Here is an 18,166-nt window from a genome sequence, read left to right as displayed (position 1 = left end):
GAGTGATTAACAAGTCTAGGGTGGTGCTATCCTTGGGCAGGTAGACCTGGGTTGCGTCATGGAGAGCAAGCCATGGAGAGCAAGCCAGTCAGCAGCATCAATTTAGGAACCTCCAGGTTCCTGCTTTGAGCTCCTCCCCTGACCTCCCTTCATGATGGACTGAGAGCTGAAATAAACCATCTCTTTTCCCTGTTGTCTTTGGTCCTGGTGTTTATCACCACAATGGAAAGCAAACTAGAACAATTCCGAGTGTTTCTGTTCTGGCCTTTTTTTATTTTAAAGACAGACAGCTGACCTCAGTTGCCCTTGAACTTCTGACCCTCCTGTGTTAGATGTCTAGGTGCCACTACACCGAGTTCTTTTTCTTTTAGAGGTAGAAGATAGTTGAGTACTTCACACACATACCACTTCGTTCATGTTTTCGACATCAGTGAAATTGTCTCAGGAAATCGATCGTGATCTGTCTTTTCTTGTCCCTGCAGAGCAACAGTTCCCAACCTAAAACCTATCAAATCAATCACCAACAAGAGGTGAAGATTTACTTTCCCATTCAGCTTAAACCCTGCTTTCTGGCATTTCCCCATCATCCTCTGGGAATATCGAATCGATTCACAGTTCAGGTACAGCATCCTCTAATAGTGAATCCACACAAAAATAAGCCAGTTTCTCTAATAGTTAATTAGTTCCTCTAATCATGCCTTACTGAAAAAGTTTGGACATGTAGCCCAGGCTGGCCTTAAACTCACTCTGCAGCCTCTGACTCTACTGCCTGCACTTCCTGAGTATGTGAGGGTGGGGCTGTTACCGCCCTGCAGTGCCAGACCAGGTTTAGGCAGTGCTGGGATGGAGACCAGGACTTCACCCTCCCTGCTGAGCTACTTCCCTAGGCCCTGATTCACTGTTAACTGTTACCTCTCCACCAACTTACTGTGCAGCTCAGTGGGCACTGGCCACCATCTGAGCCTCAGTGTTCTTCCCATCTTTGCCATCTGGTATTTCCTTGTGAGTTTTATGTTGCTTTGTCATCTTCCCTGATGCTCGGATGGCCCTGTGACCCTCTGAGGGACAACAGCTACTTAGCTGCCCGCAGTGCTCCCTTGCCCACTTCACATTTTATGTTTTATTTTAATTTGCTTTCCTTCTGGAAGTGTTCATCCGAGGCTGTGCCTTTCCACAGGTAGAGGGCGGTAGTGGCAACTTCACCTGGAGCTCTTCTAACGAAACAGTGGCCATGGTTACCACCAAAGGTGTGGTAACCGCAGGTCAGGTGAGAGGAAACAGCACCATTTTGGCAAGAGATGTGCAAAATCCTTTTCGATCTGGAAATATTAAGGTACGTGTCTCTTTAAATTATGTGTACAAGTATCTTGTGCCCATATATGTCCATATATGGTTGTGCACCACTTTGTGCCTGTTGTCCATGGAAGCCACAAGAGAGCATTGGATCCCATAGATCTGGAGTTACAGACAGTTGTGAGCTGCCACGTGGGTTCTGGGAATTGAACCTTGGTCCTCTGCAAGAGCAGCAAGAACTGTCGAGCCATCTCTTCTGCCCCACAATTTTTAAATTCAAGTGCAAGAACATGTTTGAAACTACATCTTATGCACCTTGACTGTTTCACAACTTTGCTCCAGAACTGAGGATGTGGCTCATTGGGAAGAGTGCTTGCCTGCTGTGCACAAAGCCCTGACTCTAATCCTTAGCACCAGTAGAACTGGGCATGGAGCCGTGCTTTGATCCAGCACTGAGGAGGTGGAGACAGGAGAATCAGAAGGATTTAGCTCAGTGGTAGAGCGCTTGCCTAGGAAGCGCAAGGCCCTGGGTTCGGTCCCCAGCTCCGAAAAAAAAAAAAAAGAAGTTCAGCACTGTCTTCAACTACATGAAACCGTGTCAATTAAATAAAAGCATCATGAAATTCAAGCCGGAAGTACATATTCCTTAAGTACATCTGATACGTGTTGACCGCTGCCTGACCTAAGAGCCATGTATTTGACATCTGTGTCTGCTTTCTTGTTCGTTAAATGGGGCAGTCATGCTGCGGGTGTAATTCAGTGCCAGAGATCACTTACCTGTGCAAGGCTCTGGTTTCCACCCCCAGCACTGTGCCTGGCCTTTATGTGGGTTTTGAGGACCCAAATTCAGTTCCCCACATTTGTGAGACAAGTTTTTTTTTTTTTTAAACAATTTACAGTGTTTCCATATGGGTAAAATCATTCTTACACACATAGTCTTACTATTTATTACTGTCTATGCATATGGGGCGTGTGTTAAGAGAGGTGTCTCTTGTCAGTCAAGTCTCTTGACACTTGAGTACCAGGGAGCAGACAAGTCACCAAGTTTATGTGACAGGTGCTCTTCTGTGCCGAGCCACTTCGCTGGCCCCTTATACACAGAATCACCATGGCTTTCTTTTGTGTGTGTGTTGGGGGGTGGGGTGGTGCAGTGAACTTTACTGATGGTATTCAAGAGAGAAGGGAGGGCTTCCTAGGCCCCTCCTGTTATTATGGGGTCTGGGATGGAAACTGTGAGGGAGATGCTCAGTGTTGGGGGCTGAGTTGGGACGGGGACTCCTCAGCAACTGAGGGTCTCTCTCTTGCTCTCAGTGTCCTTGCTGGGCTGGGGTGGGTGGTCCAGGGTTTCTTACTCCTTGGAGGCCATGTAGGCCGTGAGGTCCACCACCCTGTTGTTGTAGCCATAATCATTGTCATACCAGGAAATGAGCTTTACAAAGTTGTCATCGAGAGCAATGCCAGCCCCAAAATCAAAGGTGGAAGAGTGGGAGCTGCTGTTGAAGTCGCAGGAGACAACCTGGTCCTCGGTGTAGCCCAGGATGCCCTTTAGTGGGCCCTCAGATGCCTGCTTCACCACCTTCTTGATGGCATCATACTTAGCAGGTTTCTCCAGGCAGCAGGTCAGATCCACAGTGGATACATTGGGGGTAGGAACACAGAAGGCCATGTAAGCGAGCTTCCTGTTCAGCTCTGGGATGACCTTGCCCACAGCCTTGGCAGCACCAGTGGATGCAGGGATGATGTTCTGGGCTGCCCCATGGCCAAAATGCCACAGCTTTCCAGAGGGGCCACCCACAGTCTTCTGAGTAGCAGTGATGGCATGGACTGTGGTCAAGGAGCCCTTCCACGATGCCAAAGTTGTCATGGATGACCTTGGCCAGGGCGGCTAAGCAGTTGGTGGTGCAGGATGCATTGCTGACAATTTTGAGGGAGTTGTCATATTTCTTTTGGTTCACACCCATCACAAACATGGGGGCATTGGCCAAAGGGGTGTGGCCCCATCCTTCAAGTGAGCCCCAGCCTTCTCCATGGTGGTGAAGACGCCAGTAGACTCCATGACAGACTCAGCACTAGTGTCACCCATTTGATGTTAGCAGGATCTCGCTCCTGGAAGATGGTGATGGGCTTCCCATTGATGACAAGCTTCCCATTCTCAGCCTTGACTGAGCCGTTGAATTTACCATGGATAGAGACATACTGGAACATACGTTGAACACGTAGTTGAGGTCAATGAAGGGGTTGTTGATGGCAACAATGTCCACTTTGCCAGATGCAGAGCAGAAGGCAGCACTGGTAACCAGGCGCCCAATAAGGCCAAATCTGTTCACACTGACCTTCACCATCTTGTCTACAGGACGAGGCTGGCCCTGCATGAGAAGATGCGGCTATCTCAGGAACAGGGAGGAGCAGAGAGCCACCAATGGCTTTCATGCTAACCTTATTGCTAGCCTCACAGTTTGGCTACTTAATCTACCTGTCAAGACAGAATACCTGCAGGCTTGTGGGCACGTGCCTACCATCTCAGCAATTGGGAGTTGAAAGCAGAAGGAGTCAGAATTTGGTTGGCTGGGTCATATGAGACCAATTCTCAGAAAACAAGGCCTGAACTTTTAATTAAATGGTCATTTTTCTATTTTTCTTCAGTTTAAGGTATATATGCTGCTTGGCATTTTGTCATCATGCAGTGACCATTTATTGAGCCTCTGAATTAATGCTAATTGTCATAAGACACCCTATATGAAACTAAACTCTGAGTAGGAAGATTATTAATATGAGAACTTATACAATATCTCAAGGGAAGATGTAAGAGGTATTTTAAAGCATGTGCTCACTGCTGCTTAGATTATGGAATATAATTGATGAGCTAATGAGATGACTCAGCAGGTTTGAAAGCTCTGCCACGCAAGCCCTGGAACCCACATTCCAGGAGAACTCTACAAAGATTGTCCTCTCACTTCCATGTACACACTGGCATGTGCCCATAGCATTCGTGCATACACACGTCAAAAGCGCACATAGTAGTAGTAGTAGTAGCAGGAGTGGTGGTGGTGGTGGTGGTGGTGGTGGTGGTGGTGGTGGTGGTGGTGATAGTGGGCATGGTGGTGAACACCTTTAATTCTTGAACTCTCTCAGTGAGTTGAGGCCAGCCTGGTCTAAATAGCAAGTTCTAGAACAGAACTATGTAATAGCAGAGCTATGTAATAGAGAGATCCTGTCTCAAAAAATAATAAATAAAATTAAATTGAAAAGTTACTCTTGGAAGATAAGAGAAAAATCCTTGTAGGTAGGACTAACTAGTGACTTCTTTGGAGGGTGCAGGAAATGAAAGCCAGAGGGCATCCAATCCAGGACATTGCCTCTGTGGATGAATATCTGAGTTTTAACAGGAGTCCTGTCCATTCACATATTCCAGACACTGCTTGCAAGACACAACTGCAAGGTTGGGTTGAACACTCATAGCAACACTTTCTCTCTGGCTTTACAGATGGTCCTTTGTAGCTCTTGGTATAGAAAAATGGGGAATCAATATCAGCTTATATTTTAAAACAGGTTATTAGTGTGTTAAGGCTTGTGCTTAGAAAGATACTTAATGTCTTAGTTTAGGGTTTTATTGGTGAGAACAGACACCATAACCACAGCTACTCTTATAAAGGAAAATATTTAATTGGGGCTGGCTTACAGTTTCAGAGGTTTAGTTCATTATCATAATGGCAGGAAGCATGAAGGCATGGAGTCAGACAGGGTGGTGGACAAGAAGCTGAGAGCTCTACATTTTGATCTGTAGGCAGTAAGGAGAGACTGTGTGCCACAGTGGACATAGCTTGAGCATTGGCGACCTCAAAGCCTGCCCTATAGTGACACACTTCCTCCAACAAGGCCACGCCTCCTAGTAGTGCCACTCCCTATGGGCCAAGCATTCAAACGCAGGCGTCTTTGGGAGCCGTTCCAACTCAAACCACCACACCTAAGTACTTTTATATTCCATAATGGTAATGATAATTATTTTAAAGAGCAAAAGCTAGCTGCTGCTGTAGTCTAGTAAACAGTGATGAAAGCTAAGACACCAGTTAAGGGTTTATTTCAACTTATAGAAGGCAAAGTGGGTGGTCTGGAGAGATGGCTCAGTGGTTAAGAACATTGACTGCTCTTCCAGAGGTCCCGAGTTCAAATCCCAGCAACCACATGGTGGCTCACAACCATCTATAATGAGATCTGATGCCCTCTTCTGGTGTGTCTGAGGACAGTGGCAGTGTGCTTATATATAATAAATAAATCTCAAAAAAAAAAAAAAAGAAGGCAAAGTGGGAACTGAAGGCAGGAACTGAAACAGAGGCCTTGGAGGAACATTACTTACTGGCTTGTTTCCCATGGCTCACACAACCTATTTTCTTATACAACCCAGGACCACCTACTCAGGATGGCACTGCCCACAGTTGACACATCAGTCGTTAATCAAGAAACACCTCCACAGTCTTCCCTACAGGCTAATCTGCTCAAGGCGCTCTCTCAATTGGGATCATTTCTTTCCAGATAACTCCAGCATGTGTGAAGCTCACAAACTTAAATTACTGAAATGATACTGAAACCCGAAACCACATGAACAGATTGCCTGGGTGTGGTGGTTAAATGTCTTTGCTCAGCATTTAGGTGGGTTTCTGTTAGCTTAGGGCCAGTCTGGACTGCATGGTAAATCCCAGGCTAACTAGAACTATATGATGAGACCCTGTCTCATATGTATAGCAAAGCTGAGTGAGGGTGGTACACACCTTTGATCCCAGCCCTCGAGAGACAGAGGCAGGCAGAGCTCTGAGATTGAGCTAGCCTGGCCTACAGAGCAAATTCTAGAATAGCTAGGGCTATACAAAGAAGCCCTGTCTCACCTCCCCCCATATTTTTTTACCCACATGCACACGAACACACACGCACATAACCTGGAGGCTAACTTGGTGGTAGTGAGCTTTCCTAGCATGCACAAAGATACTAAAGTAAAACGTGAATAACAATCTGTGGAGAGTGTGTACATGTGTTGTTGATACAGGATCTCACTGTGTAGCTGAGGATGAACTTGACTCTATTGAATGGCTCAGCTTTCTAAGGGCTGAACTCAGGCATGTGCCCTACACCAAAATGTTCATATTTATGTGTATACTACATAGGTATAGACACACAGCACATAGTTATGTGTGTGTCTTACTGTCCTTTCTAAGACTTTCCTAAAGGTTAATTGCTTTTCCCCAAGGTGTATGTCATGAAGCTGAACAAAATGGAACTGTTACCATTTCAAGCTGATGTGGAAATAGGCCAGATTATTGAGGTGCCCATTGCAATGTACCATGTAAATACAGAGACCAAGGAGGCCATCGCATTCACAGACTGCTCGCACTTACCCCTCGATCTCAACTCGGACAAGCAAGGAGTCTTCACTCTTTTTAAAGAAGGCAAGGCTAAGCTCTTTTACCACCCCACCCCTTCATCCTTTGAGGAAGGACCAACCCCCACTGAAGTTTAATTCATACAATTCGTTCTCTCCTTCCCTCCCTCCCTCCCCACTCCACAGACACACACACACACACACACACACTCACTCTCAGGATCCTGCTATGTAGCCTAGGCTGGCCTTGAATTCATAACCTTCCTGTGTCAGCCTAAGTTCTGGCATGAAAGGCCCTGAAGCAGTTTTTACTCTACTCCATTTTTATTAATGTTGAGAGCAAAAGCACAGGGGGAAAATGTTGTGACTTTGTGTGTGGTATGCATATATGTGCTCATGTTCACGTGTATGTGGATGTACATGCGTACACGTGTATGTACGGCCTGGATTTTGAGGTGATAATGTGTCTTCCTTGATTGCATGCCACTTTATTTGTTGAAGCAGAGCCTCTCACTGAACTCAGAGCTCACCCCTTCTCACTGGTCTAGCTTGTAGCTTGTTTTGGGGTCCTGTCTGCTTCACAAGTGCTGGAATTCCGAGTGGTCATCACACTGGCTCTTTCACGGGCTTGGGGGATCTGAACGCTGGTCCTCACACTGGGAGGGAAGTGCTTTATCTTGTGACCCCTCTCCCATCCCCAAAGCTGAGCTTGCTCGCCTCGGGGCTCACAGACCACTTAAGGTCTAGGAGCATCTTCTACCTCTGGCTCCCTTTCTTTCCTTTTCTTGCTTTCAGATGTGCATTTTTGCTTTCAGGCATGAGGATTGATCCTAGGGACTTGGACATGCTAGACATGTGCTCTTCTGCTGCACTGTGTCCCCAGCCCTGCCATGTTTCCTTCTAAGAGGAATAAAGTGCCATTTGATGGCTGTATGCTATTTTCAAAAGGAGACAATATATTTATCTCTTTTTCTTTGAAGCAGAGCTTCATATAACCCAGACTGGCTTTAAATGTGCTATGTAACCAAAGATGACTTTGAATTTTTGATCCCCCTGCCTCCTGCTGAGATGACAGGCATGTAATACCGTATCTGATTTACACTAGCTGGGCACAGAGCATGCTCAGTAAGCACTCTGCCTACTCAGCCATATCCTTAGTCCTGGCAGTGTGTTTTTCTAGTGTAAAGGAAAACACGAATAATTTATTTATAAAGACCAGTGTGCACACTTCCTGCCATTTAAGTTCATATTTTATACTGAGCCACACTGATTTTCACTAATATAGTGCAGAAGTAGCATGGAATATTTCTTAGCGTTTAGTGATTGCCAGTCCCCTTTGTGAGTACTTCCCCTTATTAATTCCCATGATTCCTCATGTCTGTAGGAGGGGCATCAGCTCCTCTTCTCCCTTGCCCTGCTTGCTCATCAGCATGTAACAGCCTCCAGCTCTGTGCTCCTCTGCTCTAAGCTCTTAACTTGTAGGCCTCATTACGTTTTATGTAAGGTGTAACTTCATTTTAACTTATTATCCTAAGAACCACTGTAAATGGTTTTAAAATGTTACTTAATTATTAATAGGACCTAGCCAGTCCCCTAATAATCAAGGCAAAATCCTATGGTTTGTTGGTTTGTTTGTTTGTTTAATATAAGTACACTGTATCTGTCTTCAGACACACCAGAAGAGGGCATCAGATCCCATTACAGATGGTTATGAGCAACCATGTGGTTGATGGGAATTGAACTCAGGGTTTCTGGAAGAACAATCAGTGTTCTTACCCTCTGACCATCTCTCCAGCTCTCTTATGAATTTTTAAAATCAGTTTTAGCATGATTACTGGACTAATACCTCTAATCTGTTTTCCTATACACTAGACTGTTAATTCTCCCCAGCCCTTGCTGTTTGAGTCCTGAATTATTTCTGTTCCATCAATCCACCGTCAGGGGACATTTCATTCAGCTACATGCTCCTGGTCTATCACATCGAATGGAGACTTCCTGTTCTCTCTGTCTTCATTCTCTTTCTCCCTCCTTCTCCTCTCTCTTCTTCCTTCTCTTTCTCCTCCTGGTCCCACCCTGTGACCCCCAAACAGTAACTGAAACCCTATCTACCTCTATTCTCCCCAGTAATTAACCAATAGCTTTAACTTAGGGGCAACCAGATCTTGGAGTTCAGAATTTAACATTTGTTTGCATGGCCCCAGATGAGTCCTCAACAACTGTTGTACCTTTGTGAACCCCAAAAGACCACCAAGGAGCTATTTCTGATGTAATCACATTAGGGTCTCTTTATTACAAATTGGAGTTTGGGCTTATTCACTGCTGGCCCACAGGACAGTTTGCTAAGCAGCCCCAAACTGTCCTAGGGACAGAGTTTTATAGGAAAAGTGACGGGGTGGGAGGTCCATCCAGCAAGCATCTAACTGAACGTCTACTGTAAGCCAGCAGGCGGGTGCTCTGAAGCAAGACCATGAACACTCACCAATGTCTGAAAGTCCATCTGAAACAGTCAGACTGATCTTTGATTGACTGTTGCTAGGAAGTAGCTAGGGAGCAACTCTGGCCAAGAACAAGCTGTGGGTCCTTCCTGGTACGTGGGTGCTGCTTGGGTGCAGCTGCGGGCCAAGTTCTCAGGCTTTTTTTTTCTCTTAAGATGGCGGCTAGTTCTAAGATGGAGTAGGTTTGGCCTCTCATTACCCTCTTTCTCTGGTATCTGGAAGGCCCAATCATGGGACTTCCTGAAGCTCACAGGCTTCATTATGGAGGGACTGGTAGTGACCTTTTATCACCGTAAGTTGAATACTCTCAAGTCTTTCTTTTATGAACTGGACTAACTTTTTTAAGATGCAGGGGCCTGGACTAACTTGTTTAAGATGCAGGGGCCTGGACTAACTTGTTTAAGATGCAGGGGCCGAAGGTAAGGAGCAGAGGTAAAATGAGCAGGTGGCCCAGCAGGTTAGATATTGGGGTGGTCAGCCATGGGGAGCTGTTGAACCAGGATTGAACCAGCCTTGTGCCTGTTCTCTCTTTTTTGGGCCAGACCCTGTCTAACTTTGGCCATCAACTCTTTGACCACTCCAGAGTGGTCAACATAGAAACAGCATTCTCCTTTGAGGGCTGCACGTAGCCCTCCTATTTTAGAGAACTCCCTCTGCCAGGGAGCCCAGAGAATCTTGGAGGTGAGAGATTTTTTTTTTAAATCTCTCTATATCTGTATCTATGGCCTTTCTTAGACTGTTTTACAACACCAAGGCAAGCTACTTCTGTTCCTGTGCCAGCCACGTCTACTCCTATGAGAACCACCAGAGTTACAGCCAAAATTGATTCTCACTTGCCTCTTGTGGGGCCTAAACCTGAGGTTCCTTCCAGGAAATCTAGAACTTGGTCATCTGTGTGATAGATGATCCTGTTAACACTGGACAAGTATGCAGAACTCTTTGTCCTGATGTAATGTAGCCCTGTGGATGCAAGGGGTAAGCCCTGTAATTCATGCCCACCAAGCATTGCTGGGTGGTAAGAGCTATGTATCCTTATCCGGTTTTATCTTGTGGATAGGGTTACAGCGGTGGCTATAGGCCTCAGGGACTGTCTCTATGCAGGTGCCCTGACTTTCTTTGGCTTGTAAGGTCAGCCTAGGCTCAGCTTGTTGCCATGAGCATACATTGGAGTTCTGAGTTTCAGTAAAGTTTCCAATCAGGGCTATGCCTTTAAAGTATGGTGATTTTATCTCATAGCACAGCCAGCACTACTCGGCTAACTCAGGTCTGGAGGCATTGGTGACCTGAAAAGACTGGACCATCGTATTCCAGAGGAGGTCAGGGCTATTATTACTCAGTCTTTACGTTGTCCTGGTGGCTTGGGTTGGGGCCTTCTTAAGGGAAAATGGGCATGGGCCCTGGGGTAGGATTGGCATTTGAGCCCACAAAGGTTGTGTAGGTTGGGGGGGGTTAGCTAGGAAGACACTGGGGCCAAGAGCAGTTGGGGAGTGTCTGAACATAGTTGGGTGGTGAATAGGACTCTAGGATCTTTAATAGTAGCCAAGTCTCAGTCTCCAGCTCTTACCGAGAGTCCATTCAGCCTTCCTACCATCATCTGTGAATCTAATAAGATTGTAATCTCCCCACAGCCCAGGGTATTGAGCCTAGTCATGGTGATGAGGTCCCTTCTGGGGGGCTTCTAGTATATCCGTCCAGTGGATTCGCATCCCCAGGCTGCACAGAAGGCCTCAGGGCCTCCACATTTGTTGTATTGGTCACAGCGCTGGGAATGTCCTAGGAAACGTAACAAGCTTGGTGCTGAGTCTCTGGTCACACCAAGTGTGTAGTGCAGCCATAGCTGGTGGGTACCCTTCCACATTGTTCTAGAGGATGGGGGTGTCTCATTCTTTACACACAAGGTCACAGAGGTAGATATGGAGATCAGGGAGCCAGGTATCCAGGGGCATAACCCGGGAAGTGGAGTTGACAGTCTTCCATGTGGCTGTATTGATGATGGCCCAGGTAAGATTAAGAGGCTGGTGGGGCTTGGGTTTTGTAGTACATAACAGCAAGGAGGCTCATCAGAATTGTTGTAATTGAGCTTGAGAGGGTTGGAAGGGTGTTTGATAACCTCTGTTTCTTTTGTCTCTGCTGGTCTGGGGCATCCTTAACTCTAAATGGGTCTGTGAATCCAGTGTGTATGTGGTAGATCCACACTGCAATTCTGTCAACTTTAGGGCAGTAGGCATGGTCAAAATGATGACATAGGGACCTTTTCAATGAGAGTCTAATGACCCAAGCAGTGTCTCTCTATTAGGACCCAGTTTCTGGATCACCTGTTCCAGAGGGGGACCTGTTTTATAGAGAGCATGAAGTTTAGGCCAAACATGTTTATGTGCCCATTGGACACCTTCGAGATTGTCCAGTGTTGGTGATCTTTGAACTTAGCGATGACCTCTGCCTGTATGTTAAGAACAATGGGGGTTGGTATCCCAAACATGATTTCAAAAGGGGTGGTCCCATCTGAAAAGGACAGTTTCATATCCGGTATAGAACAAAGGAGAGAGTTACTCAGTCATTGTCAGTCTCTTAGGTCAATTTAGTTAAGGTCTCCTTTAGGGTTTTGTTTATTCTTTCTACCTGTACTGAACTCTGGGGTCTGTATGCACAATAAAGTCTTTAATCAATCTCCACAATATTGGCTAGTCTCTGACTTACCTGGGGCACAAAAGCTGGTCCATTGTCTGACCCTATCATCTGAGGATGAACATGTAAGGGTGTTCTTTGTCACCGTGGATGTAGTTTTATGTTTGGTGGGGAAGCCTCAGTCGAACCTGAAAAGGTATCTATAAACATCAGTAAATATTTATATCTAAATTTTTCTGGTTTTCCATAAAAATGAGTCTGCTGTCTCAGGAGACTCTGGGCTTTGTGCCTCTGAGCAGACTGCTGGGATTCTTCTTGTCAGTCACTGTAATAGTCAGCCGGCAGGCTTTCCAGCTGACAATCTCAGCTATCTTTGTGTTGGCATCTCTAATCCTGATATCAAGTCCTGGACAGACACCCATGTCAGGGGAGTGGCGGATCTTCTTGGATCCTCTGGAGTTGTAGTTAGAAGGGTTGCAAGTGTGGGTACTGGGAACCGAACTTGGGTTCTCTGGAGGAGCAGTCAGTGCTCTTAACCGCTGAGCCATTCCTCAAGCCCCAAGTGTATAAAAGTATTTTTAATGTGTTGAAATTATTCTGTTTCTGTGTCCTAATTTCTTTTTTTTTTAATCTTTTTGTTTTGTTTTGGTTGTTGATGTTTTCTGTATAACCCTGGCTGTTCTAGAACTCACTTTGTAGACCTGGCTGGCCTTGAACTCAGAGATCAGCCTGCCTGTCTCCTGAGTGCTGAGATTTAAGGTGTGTATCACCATGCCTAGCTCTCAATTTAAAAAAAAACAGATTGTGTATTATTCTACTGAGGTTATGATGGTATGTGTTTGTTATTGGGACAGGGTTTCCTGTTGTATTGTAGCTGAGGCTGGCTCAGAACTCCTGATTCTTCTGCAGCCATCTCCCAAGAGAGTGTAAGCCTGTGTCACCATGCCTGCTTGAAATCATGTCTTTTGATTGAAAGGTATTCAAAAGCCAGGACCGATGCACTGTTCTAGTGTCCACATAGCAGCCACGTCTCCGGGCCATACTCTGGTGACCATCAGTGTGACTGGACATGAAGAACACGTGTGGAGCAGTGCCACATTTGCTGCTTACGAGCCTCTAAAGGTGAGCCGTCCCGGGGAGGCCTGGGAGCCTCAGATGCTTGCCACCACTCCATCTCCTCGGAACTGGCAGCCAGAATCTGTTACTCACTCAGCATTGTGTAATCTCAGCCCTCATTCATGAAGCCTCAGTAGTGGGAGTGTATCCCCCACGGAATTTATCCCGAATAAATACAGCCAGGAATAGCTGGTGGTTTTTGAGACAGTCTCATGTATGTAGCCCAGGCTGGCATTCAATTAGACTTGTGTCCAAGGATGACCTTGAATTCTGATCTTCCCACCTCTACCTCACAAGCATGGGAGGATCAGAGTACTTACAGGAGAACTAACTCAGGCTCACTCTCAGCCCATGCCCTACTGGGATAGAGCACAGGGCCTCATGCATGCTAGACAAACTCCGGACCAACGGAACGATATGCAAATAACCCCTCCCCAACCTGACATGAGCAGCATCTTTATTAGCAAATTTCAGGAACTTTCTTCTTTAATACTCAGATGTATGGTGTAGGAACTTAAGTACATGGGACACTTTATGGTGATATCTGAATTTCTGCATATGTGGATACTATATATGTGCACCTATAGTCCCAATCACACAGACTATTAGCACGGTCCCTGTTGAGGAAAGCTGTCACTCAGCAACTCCCTGTCCTATAGAAGAGGAGTCAGCCATATTTACACCACAATTTACGTATTTTTAGAACATCAGACATTACTTGGGGCCATAAGGGTTGGTCTATAAACATCATGACAAGTGGTTCAAAATAAAAGCAGGGACAGCCTATCAACTTTGCTTAATTCCATCAAAAATTAAAATCCAAGGGCTGGAGAGATGCTCTGCAGCTGAGAATACTTGTTGCTCTTGCAGAGGCCCCAGGTTCAGTTCCTGGCACCCACATGGTGTCATAGAACTGTCTGTATCTCTAGTTCCCAAGGATCTGTCACCCTCTTCTGTGTCTTCCACAGGCACCAGAGGACAGGCATGCATGTAGTAAACAGACATGCCTGTAGGCAAGGCACTGGTACACATAAAAATAAGACATTCTAAAAATTAAAAGTCGTATCTCCACATTCTTGCTATTGAAACTGCCAAATCCAGACCCATTGCCTCTTAGAATAAAGAAAAGGTTGGCACTGATGTGGGAAGCAAGGTAAACAATTAATTTAAACATCTGGGGAAGGAAGCTGGGAACTAGCAGAGCTGGAAGATTATTGTCAAGCATTCACAAAGCCCAGAGTTCAATCCCAACTGCATATAAAACCAGTATGGCCACACCCATGAAGTCTCAAACATCACAGTCGCCTAACTGGGATCTTGAATGAGGATACCAGTATATATGCTAAGGTGGAAGGCAGAATGCTGGCAGCCCTAACCCTAGAAAAAGAACTACAGGCAACTAAGGAATGTTTAGAGCAGGAGACATATTCTTCTCCAGGGAAGAGTACACCAGTTGGTTATTGTCTTAGGGTCACTACTGCTGTAGTGAAACACTGTAACCAAAAAGCAAGCTGGGGAGGAAAGGGATTATTTGGCTTACACTTCCATATCACTGTTCATCATTGAAGGAAATTAGGACAGGAGCTCAAACGGCAGAATCCTGGAGACAGGAGCTGATGCAAAGTCATGGTAGAGTGTTGCTTACTGGCTTGCTCAGCCTGCTTTCCAGTAGATCAGGACCTCCAGCCCAGGGATGGCCCTACCCACAATGGGCTAGGTTCTCTCACACCAATCACTAAATTAAAAAATGCTCTATAGGCCTGCCTACAGCCCAGTTTTATGGAGGAATTTTCTTTCCTTCCATCTATCTATTTTCCTTCCTTCATCCCTCCCCCCTTCCCTCCCTCCCTCCTTCCCTTCCTTCCTTCCTTCCTTTTGGTCTTGTTTGTTTGTTTGAAATGGGGTTTCTCCATGTAGCCCTGGCTGTCCAGTAGACCAGGCTGGTCTTTAACTCATAGAGATTCATCTGCCTCTGCCTCCCAAGTGCTGGATTAAAGGTGTGTGCTACTACTGTGTGACCAGAGGCATTTTTTAAAATTGATATTCTCTCCTCTCAAATGACTTACCTTTATGTCAAGTTGACATAAAACTATCTAGCAGTTATCCACTGCCAAATGTTCAGTCCTGAAAACATACATAAAAGTAATATTGTACAGAATAAACAGACTGTACTTATGTATTTAGGAATATATATTTGTACACATACACATACAGAAACACACACATACACACACCACCACCACCACCACCACTAACAACAACAAAGGAGAAGAAGCCATGAATTTGAGAACAAGGGGAAGGGTTCATGAGAGGTTTTGAAGGAGGAAAGGAAAAGGAGAAAATGATGTGATTGTTTTATTTTGTTTTTTTCTTTTTTTTTTTTCGGAGCTAGGGACCAAACCCAGGGCCTTGTGCTTGCTAGGCAAGTGCTCTACCACTGAGCTAAATCCCCAACCCCGATGTGATTGTATTATAATCTTTCTCATGCCAGCCTGGTCTAGGGCAACTAAGTTGTTCTCTACATAATAAGAACCTGTTCTCAAAATAAATAAACAAACAATAAAAATAAATCCAAACATTATAGTTTCAAAACAGTAATTATAATAAAGAAGAGATTCTGTCTCAAAAAATTATAATTAAAAAATGCTTTGTGGAACAATAATCAGGGAAAAAAGAGGTCACAAATTTGAAAGACAGCAAGGGGAATACATAGGAGGGTTTGGAGGGAGAAAAAGGACGGGGAAATATGTCATTATGTTTCTATTTCAAAAGATACTATTTTTTGAGGACATGGCAGGACACATTGGTGATCCAGGCAGGGGGAAGGTAGAGCTAGGAGGATCAGAAGTTCAAAGAGTGTGGAAGACCTACTGTCCAAACAGATAAATAAAATAAAATACATCCTAACTATATAGGGATTAATTTGTTTCAGGCTCTAAACCCTGTGGAAGTGGCTTTGGTGACATGGCACTCCGTGAAGGAAATGGTATTTGAAGGGGGCCCTCATCCCTGGATCTTGGAGCCGTCCCGATTTTTTTTGGAGCTGAGCATGGAGAAGGCAGAGGCCATTAGAGTAACAGAAGTCCGGCTGCCAGCTAAGAGGAAGCAGAACCAGTATGTCTACCGTGTCCTGTGCCTAGAGTTAGGGGAACAAGTAAGAAAACAGCCTTTTTCTATCATTAGTGTAATGTTGCAACTTGTAGTATAGTTCTCTCTCTCTCTCTTTTTTTATCTTTATTAACTTGAGTATTTCTTATTTACATTTCGATTGTTATTCCCCTTCCTGGTTTCCAGGCCAACATCCCCCGACCCCCTCCCCCTTCCCTTCTATATGTGCTTCCCCTCCCCATCCTCCCCCCATTACCACACTCCCCCCAACAATCACGTTCACTAGGGGTTCAGTCTTGGCGGGACCAAGGGTTTCCCCTTCCACTGGTGCCCTTACTAGACTATTCATTGTTACCTATGCAGTTGGAGCCCGGGGTCAGTCCATGTATAGTCTTTAGGTAGTGGCTTAGTCCCTGGAAGCTCTGGTTGCTTGGCATTGTTGTTCATATGGGGTCTCAAGCCCCTTCAAGCTCTTCTAGTCCTTTCTCTGATTCCTTCAACGGGGGTCCCAGTCTCTGTTCAGTGGTTTGCTGCTGGCATTCGTCTATGTATTTGCTGTATTCTGGTCGTGTCTCTCAGGAGAGATCTATATCTGGTTCCTGTCAGTCTGCACTTCTTTGCTTCATCCATCTTGTCTAATTGGGTGGCTGTATATGTTGGGCGACATGTGGGGCAGGCTCTGACTGGGTGTTCCTTCTGCCTCTGTTCTAAACTTTGCCTCCCTATTCCCTGCCAAGGGTATTCTTGTTCCCCTTTTAAAGAAGGAGAGAAGCATTCCCATTTTGGTCATCCTTCTTGAGTTTCATGTGTTCTGTGCATCTAGGGTAATTCAAGCATTTGGGCAAATAGCCACTTATCAATGAGTGCATACCATGTGTGTTTTTCTGTGATTGGGTTACCTCACTCAGGATGATATTTTCCAGTTCCATCCATTTGTCTATGAATTTCATAAAGTCATTGTTTTTGATAGCTGAGTAGTACTCCATTGTGTAGATGTACCACATTTTCTGTATCCATTCCTCTGTTGAAGGACATCTGGGTTCTTTCCAGCTCCTGGTTATTATAAATAAGGCTGCTATGAACTTAGTGGAGCATGTGTCTTTTTATATGTTGGGGCATCTTTTGGGTATATGCCCAAGAGAGGTATAGCTGGATCCTCAGGCAGTTCAATGTCCAATTTTCTGAGGAACCTCAGACTGATTTCCAGAATGGTTGTACCAGTCTGCAATCCCACCAACAATGGAGGAGTGTTCCTCTTTCTCTACATCCTCGCCAGCATTTGGGACTATTATAAAGGGTGTCGTTTCCCTAATTTCTTTCTCGGCTTGTTTCTCTTTTGTGTAGAGGAAGGCTACTGGTTTATTTGAGTTAATTTTATACCCAGCCACTTTGCTGAAGTTGTTTATCAGCTTTAGTAGTTCTCTGGTGGAACTTTTGGCATCACTTAAATATACTATCACATCATCTGCAAATAGTGATATTTTGACTTCTTCTTTTCCTATCTGTATCCCCTTGATCTCCTTTTGTTGTCTGATTGCTCTGGCTAGAACTTCAAGAACTATATTGAATAAGTAGGGAGAGAGTGGGCAGCCTTGTCTAGTCCCTGATTTTAGTGGGATTGCTTCAAGTTTCTCTCCATTTAGTTTAATGTTAGCAACTGGTTTGCTGTATATGGCTTTTACTATGTTTAGGTATGGGCCTTGAATTCCTATTCTTTCCAGGACTTTTTTATCATGAAGGGGTGTTGAATTTTGTCAAATGCTTTCTCAGCATCTAATGAAATGATCATGTGGTTTTGTTCTTTCAGTTTGGTTATATAATGCATTACATTGATGGTTTTCCGTATATTAAACTATCCCTGCATGCCTGGGATGAAGCCTACTTAATTGTGGTGGATGATTGTTTTGATGTGCTCTTGGATTTGGTTTGCCAGAATTTTATTGAGTATTTTTGCATCACTATTCATAAGGGAAATTGGTCGGAAGTTCTCTTTCTTTGTTGGGTCTTTGTGTGGTTTAGGTATAAGAGTAATTGTGGCTTCATAGAAGGAATTCGGTAGAGCTCCATCTGTTTCAATTTTGTGGAATAGTTTGGATAGTATTGGTATGAGATCTTCTATGAAGGTCTGATAGAATTCTGCACTGAACCCGTCTGGACC

The 18,166-nt window shown here is 45.0% G+C and overlaps 1 protein-coding gene and 1 pseudogene across 1 annotated transcript in view; one reads left to right on the top strand and one right to left on the bottom strand.

Annotated features, from left to right (window-relative positions):
• Nup210l (nucleoporin 210 like) overlaps positions 1-18,166 on the top strand; it is a 106,351-nt gene that overhangs the window by 28,297 nt on the left and 59,888 nt on the right. Inside the window, exons 11-15 of the mRNA XM_032897883.1 lie at positions 483-620; positions 1,178-1,333; positions 6,533-6,731; positions 12,761-12,906; positions 15,833-16,054. Coding sequence (XP_032753774.1) covers positions 483-620; positions 1,178-1,333; positions 6,533-6,731; positions 12,761-12,906; positions 15,833-16,054 — 861 coding nt within the window. The remainder of the gene's footprint in view (positions 1-482; positions 621-1,177; positions 1,334-6,532; positions 6,732-12,760; positions 12,907-15,832; positions 16,055-18,166) is intronic.
• On the bottom strand, positions 2,642-3,635 carry LOC116896620 (annotated as a pseudogene).

This window comes from Rattus rattus, chromosome 3 (assembly GCF_011064425.1).
Source record: "Rattus rattus isolate New Zealand chromosome 3, Rrattus_CSIRO_v1, whole genome shotgun sequence".
Lineage (NCBI taxonomy): Eukaryota > Metazoa > Chordata > Mammalia > Rodentia > Muridae > Rattus > Rattus rattus.
The sequence above is the reverse complement of the archived record's forward strand: the minus strand, read 5'-3'. Positions and strand labels throughout refer to the sequence as shown.